The sequence below is a fragment of the Arvicola amphibius genome, chromosome 8 (assembly GCF_903992535.2).
Source record: "Arvicola amphibius chromosome 8, mArvAmp1.2, whole genome shotgun sequence".
Lineage (NCBI taxonomy): Eukaryota > Metazoa > Chordata > Mammalia > Rodentia > Cricetidae > Arvicola > Arvicola amphibius.
The window spans coordinates 68,786,452-68,808,791 of NC_052054.1; the positions used below are offsets into that span (position 1 = coordinate 68,786,452).

Below are 22,340 nucleotides of genomic sequence, written 5' to 3' on the forward strand. Positions count from 1 at the left end.
TATCAAAATTCATACTTTCAATTTTGATATTAATAATATTTAAGTGTTCCAAAATGAAAAATAAACTTTCCTACAGTATTCTCTGAAGTCTCAAGAAAGAAGATTGGACCCCACAACAGTGATTACACCTGGCTCATTTGATGTCATTGAGCCAATAAATACCACTCAAAGATCAGTTTTGGGCTACAAATTGTTCAAGATGTTTCCAACTTGGAAACCCTCTTCCAACAGTCTGGCCACTACTTCTAATAAAAAAAATTCAGGAAAACCCTACCCACTACTCAGAGACTGTCTACAATTGTACCAGACAGTAAGTATTCTTGAGACTTAACCACCATTTTAGTTTTCACAAGATCCCGCAGACATACTTTCGCCCCTACAACAGCTGCAAGTAATCTAGAAAACAATGTCCCTTCTCCCAACAGATGTTGTCCTCAGTGTTAGAAATAATTGTCAACTGTTAAAGGTTGTTTATAAGTTGTATAAGGTAGCGGGTGGGAAATTAAGTAGACTAGAGTATCTCTTTTGGAAAAGAAAAAATGGGGAAATGATGGGAAGGGATAATGAATAGATTAGCATATCTACTTGTGAACTATTAGTTAAAGACAATTTGCATTGATATAGATTCTTACAGATTGACACATATGTAAAATTATCTTTGTATTCCTAAGATAATTTATATATTGGTACAAGTTCAAATTATATTATTATATTTTATATGTTCCTATTTTTGTTTATAATATTTGTACACATATGCAAAGTTATTTTGTCATATTGTAAGTATGTGTGTTTCTACCTCTGCTTAAGATATTTTGTATATTGATTCAACTTTAGGATATATTTATTATATTGTACTATATATTTCTACCTCTGATCAAAGTGAGCATATATATATATAGAGAGAGAGAGAGAGGGAATTTACATTTGAGGTCATTGTCTTCATTGCTGCACATCTGTTTAAAGAACTGGGTCATTGTTAAGGGCCCAGTTGTATACTGACTTCTGAAATTTCTACTCCTATAAATTCATGGATGGACCTAGAAACTCCCTTTTTATCACTTTTGCCATTCTCTCATTCTCCTCATTGTCTGACTCTTTCCATGGGTTCCAAAATTTAATATTTTTTAAATATTTAAAAATTAAATATTTAAAAATTTAGCAGAAATCCAACTTATCTTCTTTTTTTTGGCATCCCACCAACTGTAAGAAATGGCAGGTCATTGCATAACTCATGCTACCCTTTGTCCTTTGCCAGACAAGTCAATGGCTAATGCAGAGAAATAGAGTCAGCTTGTCTCTTTCCTACTGTAATTAAAATCTTTATTGTATTATAATTTCCTGTTGCAATCCCTGCCTTACAAGGCAAATTCCTTTTTGGTAGACAACTTAACCTCAATTGTCTAAAACAAAGACCATGCAATTGCTGCCAGGGCCTGCTTATGATCCTATCCCACTCCTATACTTGAATGACCATGATAAAACCTCAAGGCTTAGTTTGAAGGACATCCTCCTACTCATAACATGGGTCCATTCATCAAGAAGACTTACTTCCCCATTCAAAGTAAAGTAAAGGGACATCCCAGGGTCTCACAAAGAGTGTTTCACTCTCAGTTGAATTGGGCTTGGTTATGTGTCTTATCTGCTATCAAAGGGAACATGAAACCAGTAATACAGCAAGTAGGCACACCATCCCATACCACATAAGTAGGAGTAGCCATGCTGGGATTTCCCCCTTTTCTACTCCACTCTCACACGGATTAGCCTCAATTGCACATTTCAGGACATGTTGCAGAGGCCATACAACCATTTCTTCCCAACTCACCTTAGATTCTGCCAAACCTCTGTTCAGACACGAAATGCCTTCTGTGAGTTATCCTAGGAAGTCTTGAACAATTGTATTCATCCCCAATAAAGACATCAAAACAAATAAACAGTTGCACCTAACTTTAGTTCACTGACCCAGCAAAGCTACTGAGGCTGCCTTCAAGAGTATGGATGAGGGATTGCTTACATGCACATGGAGAACTGAAAGTTATCACCAAAATGTATACCACAGCCAAGGTCATGAAAGTCGCATCGCTAGAACTTCCTCTGTGACTTCTGGGCAGCTATGCTGGTCTCTTCTCTCCAGCAACTCCTATGATTCATGTGAGTTTCATATTTCTGAGAATTTTCTAAAACTTCTGTGTCTTATAAGCTTTGCTACTCTCTCCTAGATGGAATGTTTCCATCTGGTGGAGATCTTTACACATTTACTTTGCATCAGTAGGTAGTTCTGCCAAAAATAGTACGAGCTAAGCTGTCTTCCAAGACTGACTTATTTACCTACAAATTAATTTAGGAAACCAATCCTCATATTGTTTGTCAATTAAGTGACTGAAAAGAATTTTTATTACTAATCGATTTTAACCACAGCTCTAACACAGAGGCAAAAGGGAAAGCTGAGATAGAGCTCTCATATTCACAACATGAATTTATGAACCAATATTCATAAATACATGCACTTTACTTATGTAAATTTTCTCATACAAAGTAAAAAATCCCTTTATTTAAAATAAAACTTTATCTAATTTTATTAAGATATTTTCCAAAGTACAATTATAATGCCAATTTTTATCAATGTCTTTTTAATAATAATACTTATTCAAAAGAAGTGAGAAAAGAATGTGAGGAAGAAAGATGTGGTAGTTTGAAAGAAAATGACCTCCTTAGGAAGTGGCACTATTAGGAGGTGTGGCTTTGGTGGAGTAGGTGTGGCCTTTTTGGAAGAAATATGTCATCATCCGGATGGTCTTTGAGGTCTCCGATGTGCAAGCTATGCACACTGTGACAAGCAGTTCACCTCCTGTTGTTGTCTGTAGCTCAAAATGTAGAAATCTCATCTCTTTCTTCAGCACCATACCTGCCTGTATGCCACCAGCGATGATGATAACATACTAAACCTCTGAAACTGTTAATCCATCCCAATTAAATGCTTTCCTTTTTAAGAGTTACTGTGGACTTGGTGTCTCTTCACAGCAATAGAATTCCTAACAAAGACAGAAGACAAAGGGGGAGAATATTGCCTTAAGAATGTTTTCCAGAAGAATTCTGGCATCCTGTGGAAAAGATTGGGCATACAAAGGTATTGTGATTTGGAAACAGTTCATCCTGCATTTGAAAAGAAATAGCTGCCAAGTCAAGGAAAACAATCATCAGAAAAACATTTTTTATTTATTATTTATTTACTGTGTACAGTGTTTTGTCTGCGTGTATGCCTACATGACAGAAGAGGGCGCCAGATCTCATTATAGATGGCTGTGAACCACCATGTGGTTGCTGGGAATTGAACTCAGGTCCTCTGGAAGAGAAGCCAGTGCTCTTAACCTCTGAGCCACCTCTCCAGCCCCAGAAAAGCATTTTAAATTTAGAAATGGAAGACCTTCCTCTTTCCCCATCTACATTTTTTATTTATTTAAAAGTTGTTTTTCATTTTACATACCAACCAAACTTGCCCCTCCCTCCTTTTATCCCTCTCTCCTCCCACCGTTCCCCCAACCCCAATCCACTCCTCAGAAAGCTATCCTTATAGAATGAATTACATGCTATCCTTGTAGAATGAATTACATGCTATCCTTGTAGAATGAATTATATGCTATCCTTATAGAATGAATTACATGCTATCCTTATAGAATGAATTACATGCTATCCTTATAGAATGAATTACATGCTATCCTTGTAGAATGAATTACATGCTATCCTTGTAGAATGAATTACATGCTATCCTTGTAGAATGAATTACATGCTATCCTTGTAGAATGAATTACATGCTATCCTTATAGAATGAATTACATGCTATCCTTGTAGAATGAATTACATGCATGTGACTGGTTCTCTTGTGTGGGAAAATGAATGGACTGCAGCTACACAGAAAACATGACAGCATTTTAGAAAACATAACTTAGAATAAGTGATACACATAAGACTTTCAGCATCTCTCTTTCATATCACTAGTCACTGGTGCACCTCAGATGTGTGAGACCTCCATAGACACTAGGTGTTAGAACATAACCATCAAGTTGACTCTCATCCAGACAAAGTCATACAGTTGTGTTCCTTTCCTCAGCACTGGTTGTCCGTGACTTTTACCCCACTCCCTTAGGTGATAATGTGTATATCCCAATAGAAACTTCCATAGGAAAGTTTCTTGTCAGTTTCTCCTAATTGCTTCTCTGTTGTTTGCTCAACTAATTTGTACCTGTTTTAGTGACAGTGAAATAGTACAAATGTGTTTTAAAGTTATTCTTAATTCCTTAGGTAAATGCTCTCATGGATTTAGAGTTGACTTTAAGAAAACAGTATAGTGGGAACTGGAAAATACTATACCTATAAGTTAAGGTGTAACCTGCCCAGCAGGTCAGATATTCAGGGTCTGAAGAGGCGCTATCTGAAAAGACATGGGCGCGAGAGAGAAACGAGACCAAGCAAGATTCAATTGTCAAGGTCTCCGTTTATTGAAGCAAGCTTTTTGTCTTAAATAGTTCTCCAGCGAGGAACTCGGGCAGAAGGGAAGGGGGAAGGAAAGGAGGGACTCGGTAGCTCAGTAGCTATGGTAGACAGTTGCAAGATCAGTAGTTAGAACACCTGCGGTTAGTGATAAGTAGCCAACAAAAGGGGCACTCTGTGGTGCCCTCAGGAGCTTAAGTCTCTAAGATTAGCACTCAGTGTTTTAATTAGCTTTAAGTTTTGTCTCAAGGTTTTTACTTCAAGGCCCTGTGAGAAAGGAGAGGCCGAAATGGCCCCTGACATTAAGGCTCTGTAGGACTTCTTCCACATTACACTTCATATCCACCATTGTGGTATCATGGAGCATATGTGAGAAACTTTTGTTTTGTTTTCTCAGTCTCTCTCTTTCCATCTTTCTGTCTTCCCCACCTTCTTTTTCTTCCTCCTCCTTTCCTTATTTGTTTTTTCCTTCCTCTGTCCCTATCGTACTCCTTCTTTCTCTCTTTCCTTCATTTCCTGCTTCTTTACCACTCTTCCTTACCCATCTCTTCCTCTCTTCCCTCTACCTCCATTCTTTCCTTAGTATTTTTTCCTTTCTTCTTTTTTCTCTGGTATATTTCTTTATTCCTTTCTCCTCTCCCCCACCTGTCTTCTTTTTCCCATCTCTTCCTTTTCTTTCTCAATTGTTGTATCTTTCTATTCTTTTGCTTCATCTTCCCTTCCTCTCCCTTCCTTCTTACCCATCTTCCTTTCTCTTTCCTTTTTCCTCCTCCTCTTCCATTTCTTACTCTATCCTCCCAAATTTGTCCATGCTTCCTTCTCTCTTTTACTTTCTCTCTCCTTACATTCCCGCCTTTCTTACTACTTTCTTTAAATTCTTTCTTTTATTTCTTTGTTCCTTCATTCCTTTATTCCTTTGTTCATTTGGTCCTTCATTCCTCCCACTGAGAATTTTTTCTTTTCATACCAAGTCACATATAATTGTTCTTAAAATGTAAATGAGTTAGGTAAAGGATCTTCATTTCTTACTTTAAAGCGATGTCCTTAGAAATTTTTTTCCTTGAACTGGAATTTTGCAAATGTAGGATGAACTGTTTCCAAATCATCATACCTTTGTAAGTCTAATCTTTTCTATGGGTTGCCAGGATTCTTCTGGGATAAAACATTTTTAAGGCAAGATTCTCCCCCTTGTCTTCTTTCTTAGTTAGGATTTCTATTTCTGTGAAGAGACACCATGACCACAACAACTCTTATAAAAGAAAACATTTAATTAGAATGGCTTACAGCTTCAGAGGTTTAGTCCATTATTATCATGGCAGGTGGCAAGCAGGCAGACATGGTGCTTGAGTAGGAGCTGAGAGTTCTACATCTTTATCTACAGACAATAGAAAGTGAACTGAATGCCACACTGTAAGTAGCATGAACATAGGAGACCTCAAAGTTCACCCTCACCGTGACACACTTCCTTCAACAAGGCCACACCTACTCTAGCAAAGCCATACCTCCTAATAGTGCCATTCCACATGGGGTCCATTTTCTTTCAAACTACTGCACCATCCTTACATTCTTTCCCCACTCTTTTGAAGAAGTATTATTGTTTAAAAGGCATTTACAAAAATTAGCATTACAAATCTAGTTTGGTAAATATCTTTTAAAATTAAATAAAGCTTTCTATTAAATGAAGGGATTTTTCTTAGTTTATATGAACAAATTTATATAATTTATTGGACCCTAGCGTCCAATCACCAAGGAGGAGGAGTCGCCCCAAGAGACCATTTCTCATATCACAACTAATATAAAAGCATGAGGATTTTATTAATTCTGTTATGACAGGGTCTTCCAGCAGTTGGGAGGCTAGAAGACCCTGAATGTCTGATACAGGCTATTTTAAAGGTGAAAACCACAGAAGGAAGGGGTATCTGGGGGTTGTCCTTTAACTATTGTGGTTGGCTAATTCAAAAAGGCTATTACCAATAATTGGCTGGAAAGTGGTTGCCATATCAGATGAGATAAAGGGAAACTTCTGAGGGTCACTTTGCCCCTTCCCAGGGACTAAGTCAAAACATAAGTAACTGAGTCAACACCTGAGGGTTATCTTGCCCCTATTCAGGGAGATGGAAATTTCCCAACATCTCAGTACATGCATGCATAGCTGTTATGTCCTTGGTTCCCAGGGGAGGAGGGGAAGTACTGAGAGGGTTCAGGAATGGCTTCAGAATTGTCTTAAAGTTCTACAAATTAAATAAAGTGCATATGTTTATGGACATGGGCCATGGATTGTGAATGAGAGTTCTAGTTCATTTTCCCCTTGTCCTCTGTGCTAGAGCTGGGGTGAAAAATCAGTAAGGAAAACTCTTTTCAATCACTTAACTGATAAACAGTTTGAGGATAAGTTTCCTAAGTCATTTTGTAGGCAAATAAGTCACCCTTGGAAGATAGGTTCACTAGTCATATTTTGGGGAGAACTGCCAGTTAATGTAAGGGAAATACTCCAGGATGGAAACCATTGTGTAATGGTTTCTCTACTAAATTGAAATATTCCATCCTGGAGAGAATAAGGAAGCTTATAAGACCCAGAAATTTAAAAGAAGTGCTACAAGGCTCAGAAATCTGAAACTTACGGACTCAGGAAATTGTTGGAGAGAAGAGACTAGCATAGCTGCTCAGAAGTCACAGAGGAAATTCTAGAGATGCAACTTTCATGACCTTTGCTGTGATACAGTTATCTTTCAGTTATCCACGTGCAGGTAAGCAATTCCTCACCCATACTCTTGAAAGCAGCCTCAGTAGTTTTACTAGGTCAATGAACTAAAGTTAGGTGCAATTGTTTATTTGTTTTGATGTCTTTAGCAGGGATGGGTGTGACCGCTTAAATCTTGCTAGGATATCTTACATAAGTCATTTGGTGTCTGAACAGAGGTTTAACATAGCCTACGGTGAGTTGGGGAGAAATAGTTGTATGATCCCTACAGCATGTCCTGAAATGTACAACTGAGACTGACCTATGTGAGGGTGGAGTATAAAGATGGGAAATCCCAGCACGGCTACCCTCCTCATGTGATGTGGGATTGTGTGACTACTTGCAGTATTGGTGGTTTTATGTTCCTTTTCATAGCAGAAAGATATACCTTATCTCACACTTATGAAACACTCTTGTGAGACCCTGGGATGTCCCTTTACTTTTCTTTACTTTGAATGGAGAAGTAAGCCTTCTTTAAGAATGGATCCACCATGTGAGTATGAGGCTGTCCGCAAACTACGGATGGCCTTGAGATTATATCATGGTCATTCAAATGTATGTATTGGATAGGACCTGTAAGCAGGCTGTGACAGCAATTGCATGGTCTTGTTTTGGGCAATTAGACAAACAGTTGAGGATAAGTTGTCTACCAAGAAGGAATTCATCTTCATGGGACAAGAATTACAATAGGAAATTCCAATACAATAGAAATTTACAATTACAATAGGAAATAGACAAGCTGATTCAATTACTCTGCATTAGCCTCTGTAAAAGCCTCTATAAAAGGTAGCATGAGTTAGAAGCATCAGCCTGCCATCTCTTATGATTGGTGGCATACCAAAAAGAAATAAGATAAGTCAGATTTGTGCTAAAGAGTTGTTCTCAAATTATTAAATCTTGGAACCCATGGGAAGAATCAGACAGTGGTTGGAATGAGTACATGGTAAAAGTAATAAAAGGTAGCTCTTAGGTCCAACCATCAGTTTTGAGGAGGAGAAATTTCATTAGACAACATACAACTGGGGCCTTAGCAATGACCCAATTCAGTTATTGAATTCATTAAGCTATGAAAATCAGGGGATAGTCTGTACCTTAACTGTTTGGATTGGGAATGACCTTTAAACAAGAATCAAAGAGTCTTTCATAGAATGGTTTCTGGGTCTGTGGGACATAGGGTAGGAAGGACTAGTTTGAATGATATGGGGACAAACAAATGGTGCTGGTCAAACTGGATACCTGAATGTAAAAGAATACAAATAGATGTGCTTCTGACAACCTGCACAAAACTCAACTCCAAATGGATCAAAGACATTATCACAGGACCAGATGCCCTGAACCTAATAATTGTTGAAGTATAGATTATGCATTAACTCATTGGCATAATAAAGGTTTTCCTGAGCTGAACCCTGAAAGCATGGGTATTGAAACCTACTATTAATAAATGGGACATTTGAAGCTATAAAGCTTTTGTACAGAAAGATACCATCATTTGAGCAAAGCAACAACTCTTATCACTGCCTTCCTTGTGCTGGAATTACTAGTGAATTCTGTAGTAAGAGGAGTGGGCTGCATCCTACCTCCCAGCTAGCTTAACCCCCGAAATAACCATATGGAAATTGTAGAGCTACAGATTGGAGCGCCAATCTGTAGAAGGAAGCAGTGGGGCTGCGTCCCGCCACCCGGCCACCGGCTAGCTTTACCCAAAATAATTACACGGAAACTGTATTCTTTTAAAACACTGCCTGGCCCATAGTTTCAGCCTCTTATTGGTTAATTCTCACATCTTCCTTTAACCCATATTTAGTAATCTGTGTAGCACCACGAGGTGTGGCTTACCAGGAGAGATCTTAACCTGCGTCCATCTCGGAGAGGAGAAGCATGGAGACTCACTATGGCGACTGCCTGAAGCATCTCCCCCACTCTACTTCCTTGTTCCCACAATTCTGTTCTGTCTACTCCACCTACCTAATTTTCTGTCTCTTAAAGGGCCAAGGCAGTTTTCTTTATTAACCAATGAAAGAAACATAGACAGATAACTCTCCTCCATCAGATTTGTTCACATATACAAGAGTGGAGTCTTTAATCTTTAGAAACTTATTTTTAATTTTTTTATTGATTATATTGAGCTATACATTTTTCTCTACTTACTGCCCTTCCTCTCCTGTCCCCTTCTAACCTCTCCCATGGTGTGGGAGAATGGTCTGTATTCTGTCAATTATATTTTAAATAAACATTGATTGGCCAGTATCCAGGCAGGATGAATAGGCAGGACAACCAGACAGGAAGTAGAGGCGAGTCAAGGAGAACAAGAGAATTCTAGGAAGGAGGAAGCCTATTCCTCTGCAGTCCTGACCCGATCACAGAAGAAGCAAGATGTAACTGCCCTGTTGAATAAGGTACTGAGCCACATGGATAACACAGATAAGAATAATGGGCTAATGTGCTATATAAATTATAAGAGTTAATAAGAAGCCTGAGCTAATGGGTCAATCAGTTTATAACTAATGTAGACCTCTGTGTGATTTCTTTGGGACTTAACAACTGCAGGAACTGGGCAAGACAGAAACCCCAACAACACTCCCATGGTTTCCATGCTCCCAATTTACTCAGAAGATCTTGTCTTTTTCTACTTCCATGTAGATTAGCTCCATGTATGTCTCTTTTAGGGTCCTCATTGTTGTCTAGGTTCTCTGCGATTATAAATTGTAGGCTGGTTTTCTTTGTTTTATGTTTAAAAGATACTTATGAGTGAGTACATATGATATTTGTATTTCTGGGTCTGGGTTGATCCATTCATTTGCCTGCAAATTTCAAGTCGTCATTATTTTTTCTTCTGTGTAGTACTTTATTGTGTAAACGTACCACATTTTCCTTATCCATTCTTCGATCAAGGGACATTTAAGTTGTTTCCAGGTTCTGGCTATGACAAACAATGCTGCTATGAACATAGTCGAGCACATGTCCTTGTGGCACAATTGAACATCCTTTGGATATATGCCCAAAAGTGGTATTGCTGGATCTTGATGAAGGTTGTTTCCTAATTTTCTGAGAAATCTCCATACTGATATCCAAAGGGCTGTATCAGTTTGCACTCCCACCAGAAATGCAGGAGTGTTCCCTTTACCCCACATCCTCTCCAACATAAGTTGTCATCAGTGTTTTTGATGCTGGCCATTCTTAGAGGTGTAAGATGGAATCTTAGAGTTGTTTTGATTTGCATTTCTTTGTTGACTAAGGATGTTGAGCATTTCCTTAAGTGTCTTTCGGCCATTTTAGATTCCTTTGTTGAGAGTTCTGTTTAGATCTGTACTCCATTTTTATTGGATTATTTGACTTTTAATGACTAATTTCTTGAGTTCTTTGTATATTTTGGAGATCAGATCTCTGTCTGGTGTGGGGTTGGTGAAGATCTTTTCCCATTCTGTAGGCTGTCATTTTGTCTTGTTAATCATGTCCTTTGCTTTACAGAAGCTTTTCAGTTTTAGGAGGTCCCATTTATGAATTGTTTCTCTCAATGTCTGTGCTACTGGGGTTATATTTAGGAAGTGGTTTCCTGTGCCAAAGTGTTCAAGTGTACTTCCCACTTTCTCTTCTATGAGGTTCGGTGGGGTTGTTTTGTTTTGAGGGCTTTAATACATTTAGACTTGAGTTATATGTATGGTGATAGATATGAATCTATTTTCATTCTTCTACATGTTGATATTCAGTTATGCCAACACCATGTATTGAATATGCTTCTTTTTCCATTTTATATTTTTTGCTTCTCTGTCAAAACCCAGGTGTTCATAGGTGTGTGGATTAATATCTAGTCTTTGATTGGGTTCCATTGGTCCTCCTGTCTGCTCTTATGCTAATATCAGGCTATTTTCAGTACTATATCTCTGTAGTAGAGTTTGAAGTCAGGGATTGTGATGCCTCCAGAAGTTCCTTTATTGTACAGGACTGTTTTGACTATCCTGGGATTTTGCTTTTCCATATGAAGTTGAGTACTGTTCTTTTGAGGTCTGTGAGGAATTTTGCCAGAATTTTGATGGGCATTGCATTGAATCTGTAGATTGCTTTTGGTAAGATTGCCATTTTTACTATGTTAATTCTGCATACCCAAGAGCATGAGAGATCTTTCCACTTTCTGGTGTCTTCTTCAATTTCTTTCTTCTAAGATTTAAAGTTCTTGTCATAGAAGTCTTCCACTTGTTTGGTTAGAGTTACTCTGATATATTTTATGCCATTTGTGCTATTGTAAAGGTGTTGCTTCTCTGATTTCTTCCCCAGCACTTTTATCATCTTTGTATAGGAGGGCTACTGATTTTTTTGAGTTAATCTTGTATCCTGCCACATTACTGAAAGTGTTTATGAGTTGTAGAAAAGTTCCTTGGTAGAATTTTTAGGATCACTTATGTAAACTATCATATCATCAGCAAATAGTGAGAGTTTGACTTCTTTTTTCTGATTTGTATCCCCTGAACTCCTTTCATTAATGCTCTAGCTAGAACCTTAAGAACTATATTGAATCGATATGGAGAAAGTAGACAACTTTGTCTTGTTCCTGATTTCAGTGGGATCACTTTGAGTTTCTCTCCATTTAGTTTGATGTTGACTGTTGGCTTGCTGTATATGGTCTTTATTATTTTTAGGTATGTTTCTTATATCCCTGCTCTCTCCAAGACCTTTATCATGAAGGGATGTTGTATTTTATGGAAGGCTTTGACAGCATCTAATAAGATAATGATGTGGTTTTTTTTTATGTATTAGGTTGTTTAATTGTTTCATAGATAATGGTAACAAAAGGTGTCAATTACCCCATTCCAATTTTGAATTCTTTTTTTTTGTTTTGTTTTGTTTTCTCATTTTTTTATTCAAGATTTCCATCTCCTCCCCCTTCCCTCCCCTCCCTTCCACCCATACCCCCACTCCACCCCTCTCCAAAGACAAAGAGCCATCAGGGTTCCCTTCACTATGTTAAGTCCAAGGTCCTCCCAGCTCCCCCTAAGTCCAGGAAGGTGAGCAAGCAAACTGACAAGGCTCACAGTGAGCCTGTCCATGCTGTAGAGTTCATGTGGTTTTTATTTTTCAGTTTGTTTATATGGTGAATTATATTGACAGATTTTTCACATGTTGAAACATCTCTGCATCTCTGGGATGGACTCAACTTGATCATGGTGGATGATTTTTTCTGATGTGTTCTTGGATTCGATTTGCCAGTAGTTTATTTAGTATTTTTGCATCAACGTTCATGAGTGAGATAGGTCTGTATTCTCTTTTGTAGTAATGTCTTTATGTGGTTTGGGTATCAGGGTAATTGTAGCCTCATAAAAAGAGTTTGGCAATGTTCCTTCTGTTTCTATTGCGTGGAACAATCTGACAATTTGAAGAATATTGATAAATTCTTCTTTGAAATCTTATAGAATTTTGAGCTGAAACCATCTTGTCCGGGGCCTTTTTTTTTTTTTTTTTTGGTTGTGAGACTTTTAATGACTGTTTCTATTTCTTAGCAGTTATAGGTCTATTTAATTTGCTTATCTGGTCTTGATTTAATTTTCGTAAGTGATATTTATCCAGAAAGTTGTCCATTTCTTATAAGTTTTCTTATTTTGTGGAAGCAGGTTTTTGAAATAGGACCTAATGATTCTCTGGGTTTTGTCTGTGTCTGTTGTTATGTCTCCCTCTTCATTTCTGATTTTGTTAATTTGGTTTCTCTCTCTCTCTCTCTCTTTCTCTCTCTCTCTTTGCCTTTTGGTTAGTTTGGAATAAGGTTTGCCTATTTTATTTTTTCAAAGAACCAACTCTTTGTCTCATTGATTCTTTGTATTATTTTCTTTGTTTCTATTTTGTTGATTTCAGCTCTCAATTTGATTATTTCATGCTATCTAGTTGTCCGGGGCCACTTTGTTTCTTTTCGTTCTAGAGTTTTCAAATGTTCTATTAATTCTCTAGGGTGGGATTTTTCCAACTTCTTTATATATGCATTTAGTGCTATGAATTTTCCTCTTAACACTGTTTTCAGGGGCTGGAGAGATGGCTCATTGGTTAAGAGCACTGGCTGCTCTTCCAAAGGTCCTGAGTTCAATTCCCAGCAACCACATGGTGGCTCACAACCATCTGTAATGAGATCTGTTGCCCTATTCTGGCATGTGGGCATACATGGAGGCAGAATGTTGTATACATAATAAATAAATAAAATCTTAAAAAAAACTTTTTTCATTGTGTCTCATAAATTTAGGTATATTGTGTGTTCATTTTTGTTGAATTTTAGGAAGTCTTTAATTTCTTCCTTGACCCATTGATGCTTCAGGTGAGCATTGTTTAATTTCAATGTGTCTGTGGGATTTCTGGAATTAGTTTTGGAATTTTAATTTTCAGCTATGGTGGTCTGATAAGATACGTGGGGTTATCCCAATTTTTTTTTGTATCTGGTGACGTTTGTTTTGTTACCTAGTATGTAAATCAAAGGCTCAGATAGTTGCTCCTTGTGGTGCAGTCAGGGCCATGGTTCCAGTCACCCTGTTGGTCACTCCATGTTCCTGGAGGTTGCTCTGTGCTCCCGGGGTTCACTCTGCAGTACCAGGGGTCGTTCCGGCCTGCTCCTATGGAGATTGATTGCTTGGGACTCTTTCTGCTGAGGTTACTGCCTTGGGCCTGCTCTGGCAGAGGTCACTGGCTCAGGCCTACTCCATCAGAGATTGTTGTATTGGGCCTGCTCCAGTGGATATTGCTGGCTTAGGCCTGCTACCTCAGAGAGGCACTGATTCGTGCCACCAAGTCTGGCAGAGATCTCTAGTTCAGACCTGCTCCCTCAGCGGTGGCTCCCTTGGACCTGCTCCTGTGGAGTTCAGTGACTCAAGGTTACTCTGGCAGAGGTTGGTGGCTCAGCCTTGTTTCTGTAGATGTCCCTAACCTGGGCGCACTCCTGTGGAGGTCCCTGGTTTGGGCCTGGTCTCACAGAGGTCTCTGGCTCTGGCCTACTCCCTCCCTTGGAGGTTCCAGCAAACTCAAAAAGTTTAACCTATAAATAAATAAATAAAATTTGAATGTTTGATAATCTGTTATGTCTTTCACAAGACTGTGGCAAACGTTTTCCATAATTGTTGCAACAAACTACATTTTCAAATGCAATTTTTGAGTTTCTATGGATCTATGTCCTACTTTAACTCTCAATGATTTAATTAAGTTTCAGTTTGCCAATGTCATGGTATGTTAATATCATGTTAATATCAAGTCACATAATAGTGTATACATAATGATTGTTAAAGTATGTGTAACACACAAAATGTGTATTCCTGTATATGCAATTCTGAAAGAAAATTACTTTTATTAAATGACCAAGATCTCTTATGTGATACAGGACTCATTCACACAGGTTCTTTTTATTTTTGATTGATTACATTTCTAGACATTTTCTGGAACTTTTCCTGCTTTCAGTTTCATTACCCAATACAGTATTCAAATGATAGCCATCTCATATGAAGGCCAATTTATGTCCTAATTGTGTCATACATTTATCTAACTATCAAGTACCCTTGGGACATGGCAGCTTCACTTAAATGTGTTGAAGTCTGTATGACAGTTGGAATGACTATGTCTTTCTAATGTATGATGTTATCAAAGGACATAATGGTGTCTGGTCCACTATGAGCAGCATATACCAGCTTATACCAGCAGCAAGAAAGAAAAAACAAATTCATCAGAGAATAGGAGCCACAAGAATCTGTGATATACTCAGGAGACCATCATTCCCATGGCAAAATGTATCCAAAGAGGAAAAATATGGTCATTCTACTTCTGTAAATGTGAAGGCATTTATCATGTAAAGCCTTGAGTCATCAAAACTTTCCGGAAGCGTGCAATGATGGAAGAGACCTAATGGAAGGGGATGGACAATCACAGCAGTTCAAGATGGCTTGGAGGGCTCTGAGATACAAATTGCTTTACTTGCCTCTGGAGGTAGAAACTCACAATAGAGCCACTAACATAGCTCATCAGATTCCAAAGCAGAAGTTCAGTGAAGCAGGGCACAGGATGACTTGAGTCAGTCATAAAAACATGCTCTTGTCAAACACCTGAAATTATTCATGTATCAAATTTTTGCCTTCCTTCATTTCTCTCACTCATTGTCAGCATTAAAAATGGAGTCCAGCCTGCTCCTGTAGAGAAATTCAATCCACAATAGTTGCTTGGCCATCTGTAAGCATAGGTTGTTCTCCACTTCATGATGATGTCTAATTTCAGAGATTTTGCAATGCAAACAAAAAGATGTTTTAACTTGTGGAACTCTGTAGGCACTATTATAAAGACTAGGAAAAATGCTGGCGTCTGTCTTACAGTGCAATAGAATGGCCTAAATCATCCAGTTATTAGTGAGCCTCATTGTCCCAAATGAGTAAAAGAATACATGAATATGTCAAAATACAAAGGTGACCAGAACTTATAAAACTATCATCAGGGAAAACAGATCTTATAAAAAGAAGGTTTTTTTGGTGATGAGTAGGAATGGACAAAAGGTGGGGAAACATGATTCAAGAAAGGCAAAAATGTTTACTAACCACAGCTTTGGTCTATCAAAGAACACTGTATAAAAAATCAGGATGAAAGTCATTGAGTAGAAGGTGACATAGGTGCACACTGAGATCAGGATGACTTGGGTGGCTCTGGCTTCAGGTGATACCCTGAGGCAATGGTGGGAACTGCGGAGGTACAGTACCTGCTTCTTGTGCCTATTGAGGATACTCACCATGGAGACACTGGCCCAGGCCATGAGACTCAGATAGAAAATATCAATGAAACAGATCAAAAATAAAGATAGTGGGATGCTACTAATATTAAATGATGAGCAGTAGGCCACATTGAATTTCCTAGTGAAATTTAAGTTGGTATGGCCAACCATCATAGCAACTTTGCTGTTCAGAAGCAGGTATACAAGCCAGCTGAGTGAACAGGAGGGAACAATATACTTGATGGCTCTTTGTTTAAGTTTCCCCCACCTGGAGTTGTTGGGGCTGATTGTGATAGCTTGGAAACAACTCAAGAAGCACATGGTATGCAGGGAAACCTCTCGGGATACTCGATTACTGTAGACAATAGCTTTACATGTGATGTCATCCAGGAATGATTGAAAGCCAAACAATGCCATTGTCTGTGGAATCCCTCTTGAGATAATAGACAATGAGTTGGCTAGAGTAAGATGTTTTAAAATCTCATCTTTGGGCATCAGGTACTTTCCAGAGAATAAAGATATAAAATAATGGAACAAAACTGACGAGTTTCCCAGGATTCCCACAACTGTCTGGGACAAGGAAAACATCCCCATTGACAAGTTCTCAGGAGCCATCTTCTTGTCATCTAAAACAGACAAATGTATTTATATCAACAGAAGCAAGGAGAAAAACTAACATTTGCAATAATTTCTTACTAGCTTAAATTAAATCAGTATCTCATCATATTCTTCATAAACCTTTCCCTCTAATAAATGTTTCCAAAATATTTGTTACATTGACTTTTATGGTAACATCATTAGAATTTTCTATGGCCAGTTAGTAAACTTTCAGGATCAAGAAAAATAGTCTCATCTTAAAGTGTCTGCCCATTAATTGCGTGTTTCTTATATATGGAAAATATCATTAATTTATTCTCATTATAACAATGAAAACATTTCTTAAGAATAAACACACAACTCTTTCTTGCATATATGAATAAGTTATTTGGAACATTTGTTTAATGGTATCTCTATAAAAAGTATTTTGTAAGGGTTGGGTAGAAATCTGTCACTAAAGCATTTTCAGCACAAGTGTGAAGAGGTGAGTTCAGATCCTCATCATCCATGGAACATCTGGTCACGATGGAACTCATTAGTAATCCCACCACAAGGAAGGCACAGATGAGAGCTTTCACTTCGCTCAAATGATGGTGTCTTTTTCTGCACAAGAGCTACATACCTTCAGAGGTACCACTTATTAATGGTTGGTTTCAATACCTGTGCTATTAGGGTCCTGCTCAAAAGAGCTTTATTATGCCAGTGAGTACAAGCATATTTTATACTTTAACAATTATTAGGGACAAGTTCTCAGGAACCATCTTCTTATGGTGAGATCTTAGATCAACTTGGAGTTGAGTTTTGTGCATGGTGACAGATGCAGATCTATTTGCATTCCTCCGCATTCAGTCATCCATCACTATTTGTTAAAGATGCCGGCTCTTTTTCTCATATGTATTTTATGCTTCTTTATGAAAAATCAAATGTCCTTGGATGTGTGGCGTTACATCCAGGACTTCTATGTGTCCGTTTTTATACCAGTGTCATGCTATCTTTACTAGTGTCATTCTCTAGTACAATTTGAGATCTGGTATTGTGAAACACCCAGCCAGTCTTTTATTTAAGAGTCTTTAGTTGTTCTGGGTCTTTTGTATTTGCATGTGAAGCTTAAGATTCTTTTTTTCAATTTCTGTGAATAAATATGTTGACATTATAATGAAGATTGAACTTAATATGTAAGTTGCCTATGGTAAGATGGCCATTTTTCCTGCATGCTAGTATGCGATATTAATCCTGCTGACCCATGAACATAGCCGAACTTTGGCTTCGGGTGTTTTCTCCAATTTTTTTCTTTGATACCATAAAGATTTTATTATTCAAATCTTTCACTTATTTGGTGAGTTATTCTAACATATTTTGTTTTTTAATCTATTCTTAAAGCTGTTCTTTCTCTGATTTCTTTCTCAGTCTCTCAGTTGTGGCTAGGAAGATTACTGATTTTTCTGTGTTATTTTGTATCCTATTACTTTGCTTAAAATGTTTATCAACTGTAGAAGTTTCCTGGAGGAGTCTTTTGGGTCTTTTATGTATAAAATCATGTCATCTGAAGAGAAAGATATTTTGACTTCTTCTGTAGATGGAGCGGCGGGGCTGCGTCCTGCCACCCAGCTAGCTTTACACCCAAAATAATTACATGGAAACTGTATTCATTTAAACACTGCTTGGCCCATTAGTTTCAGCCTCTTATTGGCTAACGCTCATATCTTGACTAACCCATATTTAGTAATATATGTAGCACCACGAGGTGGTCACTTACCAGGAAAGATCTTAACCTGCATCCGACTAAGAGAGGAGAGGCATGGCGACTGCCTGAAGCGTCTGCCTGACTCTGCTTTCTTTCTCCCACACTTCTGTTCTGTCTACTCCGCCTACGTTCTGACCTATCAGGCCAAGCAGTTTTCTTTATTAATTAACCAATGAAACAACAGATATACAGATGACCCTCCTCTATCATTCTTCCTTTCAAACGTGTATCTCCTTGACTTCCTTCAATTATCTTATTGTTCTAGCTATAACTTCAGGTACTATATTGAATAGGTATGGAAAGAGTAGATAGCCTCATATTCAGGATTTTAGTGGGAATGATTTTGAGTTTCTCTCCAATTAACATGATGAATTTTCTATAAATTGCCTTTATTGTACTGAGATGGTTTTCCTCTACCCTTGTCTCTGAAGGAATTTTATCATGAAGGGATGGTGGACACCGTCAAAGGTCTTTTCTTTGTCTCATGAGATAAACATGTGGTTCCATCTTTTGGTATATTTCTGTTAAGATTGAAAGAGGAAAGCAAACAAGATATCACACAATGGAAAGAACTTCCTGCTCCTGCTTGGCAGAATTAATATTGTGAAAATGACCATGCTTCTAAAATCAGCCTACATATCAAAATTCCCATATCATATCTTTCAGACATATAAAAATCGAGGAATTTGTATGGAACTGTAAAGGACTATAAATAGCTAAAGCAATCCTAAGAATTAATAACAGAGCTGGAGGTATCATGCTAGCTGACCTTAAATAATACTGTGGAGTTAGCTGATAAGACAGCCTGATACTGGCATTAAAAACAGTTAAACAAATGGAACAGAAGCGAGGATTCAGGATTAAGCCAAGAAACCTATGGCCACATATTTTTATACAAAGGTGACAAAGATTGCAATAAATAATAGTGAGTCAATTAGCAAATGGTACTATCAAAACTGGATATTCACCTACAGATGAAGAACATTTATTGATTCCTATTTTCACTTTGTAGAAAAATCAATTTGAGAAGGATAAAAGACCTTAATTTAAATTCTAAAACTGCAGAATGAAAACATAGGGAGCAATCTTCAAGATACTGGGGTAAGCAAGAGCTTTGTGAAAAACACTTCATTAGCACAGGAATTAGCCCCAAGTATCAGCAGGTGGAACCACATGAAGTTTAAAAGTTTCTTTACATCAAAAGAAACTATGAGCAGAATGCACAAACAACCCACAGAACTGGAGAGCCATTGACCAGCTACACTCCAGACATGGGAATAATATCTGGAATTCACAAAGAAATAAAAAAAAGTATATATGAAGAAAACAAAACTGCAAACTAATAAATGGACTAATAAAGTGAGCACATATTTTTCAAAAGGAAACACGGATGAGCAGTAACTATTTTTAAAAGTTGTGGTGGAACATGATGGTAGGGTGTGCTGAAGTGGCAGGGACAGGGATGGGGTCAGTAGTTCAAGACAAGCCTGGGCAACACAGTTTATTCAGTGATGACTGATATATCTTTAATCCCAGCACTTGCAGGCTTATGGAACTCTGTGAGTTCTAGGCAAGACTGGTCTACATAGTAAGCTTCAAGTCAGTCATGGATACACTACACAGTGAGACCCTGCCTCCAAGAAAAACGGTTGTTCGATATCCTTAGTTATTAGGAAAAATAAATTAAAACTACTTTGAGATGCTATATCTCCAAAGAGAATGGCTATCATGAAAAACATCTGACAATGAATATTAAAGAAGATATGGGAAACAGGAACCTTCTTCACTTCTAGAATCTGTGGAATAAATTACTATTGCCCATGTTACAGGAAAAAGAGTACATTGCACACCCAGTAGCCAACACCTTTCCTTGCCTGTAAAAAGGTTTCATACTGTTCACTTCCAATCTCAGTGACAAAGTCCTTCATCATAGTCATTTATGTCTCATTTCCAATTACCCATGTCTTGGTATAAAAGTAAAAGTTTCTTACCTGTGTGTTTTGTGATACCACAGTAGTACGTGTTGGGGTAAAAGGTAAGTTCATCATGTGTTGGATGAAACTACAGGCCCTAATTTATAAGAGTCTTATTCCCTGTTCTCCTTTTTCACCACATGAGTGGCATTTATCTCAGCTCAGCATCCATAGCATCATCTACAAAAGGGATTTAAAAACACTTCAGCAGTTCTTCAGTTATAAATCAACAAAAATATTTCCAAATTACATCAGCATATCCAAGGCAGCAATTAAGAGTAATTGGGAAGGGAACTTGTCTTTGAGTCCCTGGAGTACACACAAAATCAAAAGTTTCCAAAGTTCAGTACTAGGAAAGTGAAGTCAGTTGTATGGCCTTGTTTGGATCTGGAACAAGCTGAGTCACTGGGGAGGATTTGTGACTCTGAAGAACATCATACTAAGGGGCTTGAAGGAGGGGAATGTAGTGGTTCTTCTGTGTTTCCTTGGCTGGAGACACATTTTCTAAAGGACTTGTTCATATCGTGTGTGTACCAGTCATTCATTTTCAAGATTTAGAGTATGCCCTTCCTCTTACGTAAAATCAGACTTACAGATCCTGGTGGCCTCTTGCTGTAGGGTTATCATTCTTTGAAGGATCTTGTAAATAGATCACAGTGCACACATGCATTTGCAGGTACAGAGTTCAAAAAAAGAAGCATTTAGTCTTGTGGTACATCTCTTTCAAAATAATGACAGCTATCTAAAGCAGTTAAGTGGTGTGGGAAGTCCTTCTGTATATGTTACTTTTATTGGTTAATTAATAAAGAAGCTGGCTTGGCCTATGATAGGGCAGAGTAGAGCTAGGTGGGGAAAAGAAAACTGAATGCTGAAAGAAAGAAGGCAGAGTCAGGAGAAGCTATGAAGCCCCACCAGAGACAGATGCCTGACAAAACCTTGCCTGTAAGCCACACTGGATAGAACCTTGCCTGTAAGCCACAGACACAGATTGATAGAAATGAGTTAAATTAAGATGTAAGAGCTAGCCAATAAGAACTTAGAGCTAGCCGGGCGGTGGTGGGGCACGCCTTTAATCCCAGCACTCGGGAGGCAGAGGCAGGCGGATCTCTGTGAGTTCGAGACCAGCCTGGTCTACAAGAGCTAGTTCCAGGACAGGCTCCAAAGCTACAGAGAAACCCTGTCTCGAAAAAACAAAAACAAAAACAAAAAAAAAAAAAAGAACTTAGAGCTAATAGACCAAGCAGTGATTTAAATAATACAGTTTCTATGTGAATATTTTGGGGCTGAGCAGCCAGGAACAAACAAGAGGCCTCATACAACAATTAAGTAACATATTCAAACTATAAAGGTTTGAAGTTTTCCAGTAATGGTAAAGATTGATAATTTCTCTAGTGGAATCTTTTGTTTTTGTCAGTTTGTGGCATGTGTATATTTATCTCCACTTGGTTAAATATGCAGTTTGCAGAAGAAAGATAAAATTGAGTAAATTTTTATTATCCTCACTATATGTAATTATTTTTATAATTAAACATTGAATTCTTGTGGGTAGAAGTGGGTTGTTTAGGTGTCATGTTGACAACTGTGGGCTTGTGGTGGATAGCCATCATTGTCAACCTGAGTGAGTTGGAGCTCTAGGCATTTCAAAGTCTGAGGCACGAAGACCCACCCTGAATATGGGCAGCACCATCTCATAGACTGTGTTTTTGGCTTAATAAAAAGGAATATGTATGGCATCTGAGTATCCTCAGTCATCTCTCTCTGGGCATGAACATAAGTTGCAGTGTGATCACCCACCATGCCTGCTGCTGCTGCTGCCAACCATGACAGATGTATCATCCACCTGTGAGCTGATATAAATATCTCATTCTTCAAGTGGCTTTTGTCAGGATTTTGTCAGACATCAAGTATCTACTACATCTATCAATCAGACACATGCTCATTTCCTAGATTTGCTTGCCTTCCTGATTTTTAGAATGTGTGTCATGAAGAAAGTGCCATGTAAGGTATGTAGGCATGATGGTGTAGTTTCAGGTAACAGTATTTTTTTTCAATCTAATATTCAGTTAATGTTTTCTCAATATTGATGGAAAA

At 38.0% G+C, this 22,340-nt stretch overlaps 1 protein-coding gene across 1 annotated transcript in view; it reads right to left on the reverse strand.

The window, feature by feature from the left end:
- Positions 1–15,677: 15,677 nt before the first annotated feature.
- The window catches only part of LOC119821807 (vomeronasal type-1 receptor 4-like), a 29,468-nt gene continuing 22,805 nt past the window's right edge, over positions 15,678–22,340 (reverse strand). Inside the window, exon 4 of the mRNA XM_042055590.1 lies at positions 15,678–16,561. Within this exon, the coding sequence (XP_041911524.1) occupies positions 15,678–16,561 (884 nt within the window). The remainder of the gene's footprint in view (positions 16,562–22,340) is intronic.